This window comes from Quercus suber, unplaced genomic scaffold (assembly GCF_002906115.3).
Source record: "Quercus suber isolate HL8 unplaced genomic scaffold, Cork oak 2.0 scaffold_121, whole genome shotgun sequence".
Classification (NCBI taxonomy): Eukaryota; Viridiplantae; Streptophyta; class Magnoliopsida; order Fagales; family Fagaceae; genus Quercus; species Quercus suber.
This window is the reverse complement of record NW_027069586.1, coordinates 416,568-424,056: the sequence shown is the minus strand read 5'-3', so window position 1 is coordinate 424,056 and position 7,489 is coordinate 416,568. Positions and strand designations below refer to the sequence as shown.

At 31.1% G+C, this 7,489-nt stretch overlaps 1 protein-coding gene across 1 annotated transcript; it reads right to left on the bottom strand.

The window, feature by feature from the left end:
- Window positions 1-1,200: 1,200 nt before the first annotated feature.
- Window positions 1,201-5,003, bottom strand: LOC112002829 (putative wall-associated receptor kinase-like 16). Its single transcript, XM_024034977.1, has 3 exons — window positions 4,133-5,003; window positions 3,358-3,531; window positions 1,201-2,399 (listed from the first exon to the last, which is right to left on the bottom strand). Exons 1-3 carry the CDS (start codon window positions 5,001-5,003, stop codon window positions 1,201-1,203), a joined length of 2,244 nt encoding a protein of 747 aa, XP_023890745.1.
- Window positions 5,004-7,489: the final 2,486 nt, after the last annotated feature.

The window sequence follows — 7,489 nt, the reverse complement described above, 5'->3', positions numbered from 1 at the left end:
CCACACAAATTTTAGGAGATAAAGCTACTAATTAAACTTTTCTTACCTATTATTTTGGAAAACTCTGTCTTCCCCATAAGTCCACTCCCCCATTAACTTACTAAAATATTACAAAATGTATGTACACATATTATGGAAGGCTCATACAGCTACTTAACTCTAGTAACAAAGTTCAAGTAGAGATAGGCTATATGTTAGATGATTTTTCAATGAACATTACATTCAGATTTATTTTTCTTTTATTCTAAGAACTCATGAAGGCTTTAGGTGTGGCTAATAGTTGATTTTGGTTCTTCCATTAGCTACAAAGATGATAGGCAAATTAAATGAAAAGAACTTAAGGAGGAAGTTGCAAAGAAAATCTAACCGAAGAGTTCCTTTAGCTCCAAAATGTTAAAATTAAATCTAATGGGATGACAAAGAAAGCATTGTTCCTGCGAGCACATCATCATGGGACTCAATCCTCAACAATGGTGGCGTTTCATTAATTGTAGACGCATGCGATTACTTATGCAAACGGTGGCATTTTATTAATGCCACTTGAAGGGGAAAGTGTCAGCTTACTCAGACGGTGACATATGGGATTAGAGATGTTAATACGAATCTAAAAGTCCGTGAGAGATGCGTAAAACAAGGGAATGGTTGTTAGAAGACAATGGTTTGATTTGATATATTTTCTCACATTTTTTCAAAATACTAGTATACTTTAACACACTTTTAGCAAAAAAATTTCAGTAAAAGGTTAGATAAATAATATTATCATAGATTTATTCCTCACAATTCTCTCTGTTTTTTCACTTCATATTCTCCATTATATATATTTTTTTTCTTTCTCTTTCTCTTTCTTTATTAGTCAATTAATCTTACTTTCTTAGTTTATTCATAGCAGCTTAAGATTTCTTAAACACAAGATCCATTGAACTTAAAATTATTAGGTATTCTTAAAGTACAGTGACATAGTGCTCCTTTATCTCATATTCATGATGGACTCCATAAAAAATCTAATTGATGGGATTCACTATGAATGTGAGAGGAGGTAGAACCACATTACCAAATTTTAGGAGTACCTAATAATTACTATTGTTAAACAAGCTTTTTGGGTTAAATGATAAAACAAAAGAAGGAAAAATGGACATCACATAACAAGAAAGTACATCATTACAATATGGCATCTACTAAAAATATGATATAAAACTAAGATCATCTCCCATCATCTAAGTCAAATATTACATGGTCTCTCACACTATCGTACACATTAGTACTTTTATTACTTGCATTATATTTGTAAGAATCTGATGTCTCACCAAGTAAGAATTTGGTTTCTTCTGAGTTGGAATCAACATTGACCCACGAATGCATCTCCACCTTTCTTAAACCCTCCAATTCAGTTGCTACTTCCTTCATAGTAGGCCTATCTTCCCCTTTCAATCTTAAGCACCTCTTTGCAAGATTTGCCACTTCCTTCAGTTGCTCTGCCTTTCCTTCTTCCGCTACATGTTTCTCAACAATTTCAAATAATCTATTATCTTTCAAAAAAGATATAAAATATATAGCTAGACTTCTTTCCACCTCTGGTCTATCAAATGAAAGAGCCTTTTTTCCTGTTAATAACTCTACAAGGACCACTCCAAAGCTATAAACATCGCTTTTCTCTGTCAATTGACTTGTTTGCATGTATTCAGGGTCTAAGTATCCCAAAGTTCCTTGCACCATTGTAGCAAATTGTGTTTGGTCTAGTGGAACCAACCTCGAAGCTCCAAAATCTGATACTTTTGCTGTGTGAGTGCTATCTAGCAATATGTTTGAAGACTTAACATCTCTATGGATTATAGGTGGAGAAGCTGCAAAGTGCAAATATGATAGTGCTTCTGCAGTTTCTGCAGCTATCCTAAGACGAGTCTCCCAAGATATGGTGGATGCCTTGCTTTCATGATGAATGTACTCAAAGAGCGTACCATTGGGTATGAATTCATAAACTAGTAAAGGAACCTGTGTCTCCAAACAACAACCCAATAGTTTAACTACATTCCTATGGTTAATTTGGGAAAGTACAAGTACCTCATTTATAAATTGCTCAATTTGGTTTTCATCGACAGTTTTGGACTTCTTGATGGCCACAATCCTATTATCTGGTAAAATTCCTTTATAAACTGTACCAAACCCTCCCCAGCCAATAATTAAAGTCTCATCATAATTGTTGGTAGCCTTTTGCAACTCTCCTTTGGTGAAAATTTTGGCTATTGCAGTTGAATTTTCTTGTTTGGAGAGTTTTTGTTGTAAAATTAAACCCCCATTTTGTTCAAAGAACCTTTGTTTAAGCTTGATTAACTTTCTTTGCTTAACTATCAAGTACAGCCAAGAGCTACAGAATAGCACAACTATGAAGCCTATGCCAACACCTACATTTGAAAGAAATAGAATATTAGCTTGCTAATCTCTATCAAGTACATCTACGAGCTACTAAGGAGCAAAACGATGAAGCTTATGCCCATAGAAATAAACATTATTAATGGACTTTTTAATTTTTATACCATTCTTAGAGGGCCCAAGGGGGAGATGGATTACAATTTTGCAAAGAGTCATTTTTTTTTTTTTTTTTTTTCTTTTGGACATGATACAGGTTGCTGGTTAGATTTAAATTCATAAGAATTTGAGATGGATTACAATTTTGCAAAGAGTCATTTTTTTTTTTTTTTTTTTCTTTTGGACATGATACAGGTTGCTGGTTAGATTTAAATTCATAAGAATTTGGATCGCAATTCTTTTTTCCACTCTTAAAATTTGCATAAATTTCCATTTTTGTGCTAAGCTGTTAAAACTTTTTTTTTTTTTTTTAAATTTCAGGTAAGTATTATATTAGTTAATTTGACTTGGATCCCACAAATTAAAATGCATGGTGGGATTCATCATGAATGTGAGAGAAGAGAGCACTATATTACTGTGCTCTAAAGCCTCTAATAGCTCCTAATAATTCTCCTATTAACTAATGCTTACATATATTAATTGGTGCTCCAAGTCAGATTAACTAATATGAAATAATCATTAAATAATATCACTAGACATTCTATTAAATAAGATAATTTTTTTTTTTTTTTTTTTTGAGAATCCAGACTATGAGTCTGGAAATTTAAGATGGATAAAAAGTTAAGTAGACCAAAGAGTACAAAGAATGGCATTTTTAATAGCTTTGAGATGAAACCAAATTAAATGTAAGCTTAAGGAGTGAAATAATACTATTTAACTTTAAAAGTTAAAGATAGGTTCTAATTAGTCTAACTAGTAAAGTCTCTTATTTAAACACTAGATCTTAGTTTCAACTAAATAAGTTGTTCTTAAACGAACTTTGAGTATACTCACCAACAAAAAGTTTAACTTGTAGTGATGGTTGATTGATAACACAGAGAACGTCTACTCCTGCACTTTGGTCCAAATGGTACCCCTCAATGCAAGAACACGTAAAATTCCCTAGTTTGTTCAGACATTGTTCTCCCGGGCCCTTACAGTTATCTTCATTTTCACACTCGTCAATGTCTGTAGATGTAAAGCCCATTGTTGAGTGACTTAAAATAAATATAGTAAACAAAAAGCAATGACATATTCAAGGCCAAGATTTAAAAACAAAAATAAACAAAATAAACAATAAACAAAAAACATAAACAAAAAAAAAAAAAAAGTAAAACAATTAAACAAGGACTTATTCTTTTTGCTGAGAGAAAAGCAGTAACATATTATTAAAATGAAATGAGAAAGTATTGCAACATAAGAAGTTTTAAAGAGTTTCTATCTGTTAATTTTCAGTTCAATTCGTTAAATTTTATTTTGTATCTTTATTTCAGTCCTTCAATATCAATCTCTTTTCAATCTAATTTTTCTTTCTAATTCCATCCAATCATGTTATTGTTTATGAGTTTTTTTCACTTTCCAAAACCACATTCCTTTAAGGATTATATAGTCCAATACAGAGGTGGACAAAAGAATTACATTATATATTAATTAATAGAATTTAAATGACAAAAAAAAAAATATATATATATATATATATTAAAGGATTCAATTGAAATTAGTTAAACTAGAAGAAATAATAATAATTACTATATTATCGAAAAATTAACATAGATACATGAATTATTACCTTGACAACCATGGCGGAGGTATGGGTTCCCACTGTAGCCGTCCATGCACTTGCAACGGTACCCAGACCCGATGTCGGAATCAATACACGTGCTGTTACCTCCACATATGTAACTCGATTTGTTGGTGACATCATTACATGTCTCAGTACCGATCGCCCAATCAAGAACCATTGGCATCTCTTCTATTTCCCGTAGACTGCGAAGGGAATCAATGGAGAAAGTGAACGTGCCTTGTTTGCTTATAAACGCATGGCCACAAGGATTGAAATTCTCTACTTTTGTGTAATTATTGATAGAATTGAGATTGATACTAATATTCCTTAACCCATTAGGAATATCTACCTCGCAACACCCAACCCCAGAGCAAGAGCTGTTGACTATGTACTTAGTGCTTTCACATTCGGAAGCGCAGCCGGTGGATATATATTCACCATTTTGCTCGTAACCATAAAGGTCACCGTAAGTGTCACAGCCGACGACCACGAACTTGTTTTGGTTGCTAGAGACGGTGAAATTGAGGGGCGAGTTGAGCCACGGTGCATTCCAGGTCTTCGACACGCCCTGTACATAACAGTCATGGGCTACATACATTGACATGTCAATCTGGCCTTGGAGGGAAATGTTTGTAATATTGAAATTTTCAGGTATTACTGGTTGGGTTTTGCCGAAAGAGTTGGTAGTACAATTGACATAAAAATTATCATCTATGTAACAACCTTCTCTTAGGCCGAATGGATATGGAATTTCCACATCTCCGCATCTGTCCGGGCAGTTGGGCAGCGCTATTGGAAATGCTACTGCTGCGGCTGTCAATTCAAATAATACCACAGCAACCCAAGTAACTTGTATAAGAATCCCAATGAAACCCATATCTCCACAGTTTGGGAGAAAGGAGGTAAGAATTAGAGGTTGTGTTTGTGCATGGCAAACTTCCCATAAAAAGCTGGCTTTTTATAGGCACATGGAAAGCTGCTCGGTCAAGTGTGACGACTATTCATTATTTTTATTTTTATTTTTGGTCAAAGTAAAGCTTTTTTGGTTGTCCAATTCCCTTCCCCCAACATAAAAAGAGTAATTGGTTTCCTAATATGATGGTAAAAAAGTGATAATCGTAAACCAACTTCATAAATCATATAATGTGTAATTTGTATAAATTAAAGGACAAATTTTAGTTACAAATTTGATTGTAACTTAAGGTTATAATTCCATTCAATAATATATTTTTATTGTATATGAATTTTGACAAATTTATCATTGGATTACATTTTCTTTTTATATCTTTCATACTTGCAAAAATTCTAGAATATAAAAAATTAATAACTATGATATCAATCAAATATTTAATTTCACGTTTTTTTAATTTAAAATTATGCATGAAAATATGTTTATGAAACAGATAATAATAAATAACATCTTATTGACATAAAATTTGACAAGAGTGTTAAAAAAAAATTGCAATTTAACAGTTATATTTTTAAAATATATAATCATGTTAATTTTAGTGGGAGTTATAATCTTAGACTATAACCAAGTTTGTCAAACTAGGTTATAAACTAAATCATAATGTTAAATTTAGTCTGATAATTACATATATTTCCTACAATTACATCCCATCTAAAATGTAAATTGCACTCTTTAAATTTGTGGTATTTTACTTTTTCTATAATGTTAAATTGTTTACATTAATCTAGAACTAATTCAACTAATTTAATATATTAATGAGAGGGGAATAACCCTTTAAAAGTTACTACGACTTTTGAATGGAGTTTGTAATGTGTCTTTGTGTTAAAATCTTATTCCCTCATTTCTATTTGTTTGTTTCTCACAATAGGACCAGGCCTAGGCCTAGGCCACCTAGGCCATTGCCTAAGGTCCCCCCTACTAAAGAAAGGCCCCAAATTTTGGGGAGCAAAAATTTTTATTTTTTATTTTATTTTTTGGGAGATATTAAAAAAAATTTAGTTTACATTTTTTTTTTTCACTATTAAGAAGGTCCAAAGAATTAAGTAATGCTAGAGATAAAGATAAGACAAATTTAAATAAATAGGTCTTACAAATAGAGGTGTTACTAATTACAAGTAATTCAAATAGGAAAATGTTAAAAATATTAAAAATTTTACTGCATAACTTTTATAATTTGATGTGACAATTATATGATAGGTGGACTTCAACAAACTATTAATTGCATTTTTGAATGAATTTTTGTGATTGGTGATATATCTTTGTAATTCTCATGTTGTAAATTTTATAAAATCTCTAGTATTTTTGTAAGTCTCATGTCACTGATCACATGCATCCGTTACAACATTAGTTTGTAGTAAAATTTGTTATAACATTAGCATTTTCTCAACAAAAAAAAAAATCATATTAAAAAGTTAAAAGAATGGATTTAAAAAAAAAATATTAAATGCTAGTTAAATATTATTTAAGTGATAATATAAAGACCCTATATGAAGATTTTGCCTTAGGCCTCGGAAACGTTTGGGCCGGCCCTATCTCACAAATAATAATAATAAAAATAAATAATAATAATAATAATCATAATAGGGAAGAGCGGAAATTACATCATAGGCTAGGATATTTCTGTGGGATATTCAAGGTTTATGGGTGGATTTGAAGCATGTATCGTGGGAAAAGATAATAGCACAAAGCACCGAATAAAAGAAAAGTACTCCAGCTTCAACCGATTTTTATTTTCTTGCAAAGAGACTTGATAAATTTTTACACAGGAATCATTTATGAATTTGTTTTCGATGAAATATTATTTAATATACTTTGTTATCTGGAACTATTTGTTTTAGACTTTTGAAGGCAACATGGTTTTAATTGTAAACTTTGAATTAAAGGATTATATTTGATTTTTCTCTCTTGTCGTCGTCATTCTTCGGGTTCATCTTATTTAGGGGTGGCAAAATTAGACACGACTCGGGTTGACACAGCTGATCGGTTTAATAAATAGGATGAATTAGTGTCCATCATATGAAACCTGTTTAACCTATTTGATCAGTTTAATTAAATGACATTTTACTAATATACCATTCAAATCCAAGGTATATAAACTTATTAGTTGTTGTGATTTATTTTCTTAGACATATTATGATTGATTATTTGTGATATTGAGATATGTTTTAGTTTTGAATGATTATTTGTGATGTAATTACTCATTAGTTCTGAATTTTACATTAAAAATATTTATTTGTTTGGTTTTTCATAATTCATATCAATTTGGTTAATACTAATTTTTTTTTAATCAATTCTGATAAACAAGTTGATATGACTGACCCGTTTAATAAATAGGTTGTGTTAGAGTTGAGGAATCTTGACCCACTTAATAAACATGTCGAGTTAGAGTTGAT

What these genes read in the sequence shown, in the direction of transcription:
- LOC112002829 (XM_024034977.1), bottom strand. Translation starts at nt 5,003, where the DNA reads ATGGGTTTCATTGGGATTCTTATACAAGTTACTTGGGTTGCTGTGGTA. An exon ending in CCTCCGCCATGGTTGTCAAG is followed by an intron (nt 3,532 to 4,132) that starts GTAATAATTCAT and finishes TTACATCTACAG; the next exon opens with ACATTGACGAGTGTGAAAAT. An exon ending in ACAAGTTAAACTTTTTGTTG is followed by an intron (nt 2,400 to 3,357) that starts GTGAGTATACTC and finishes TTTCAAATGTAG; the next exon opens with GTGTTGGCATAGGCTTCATA.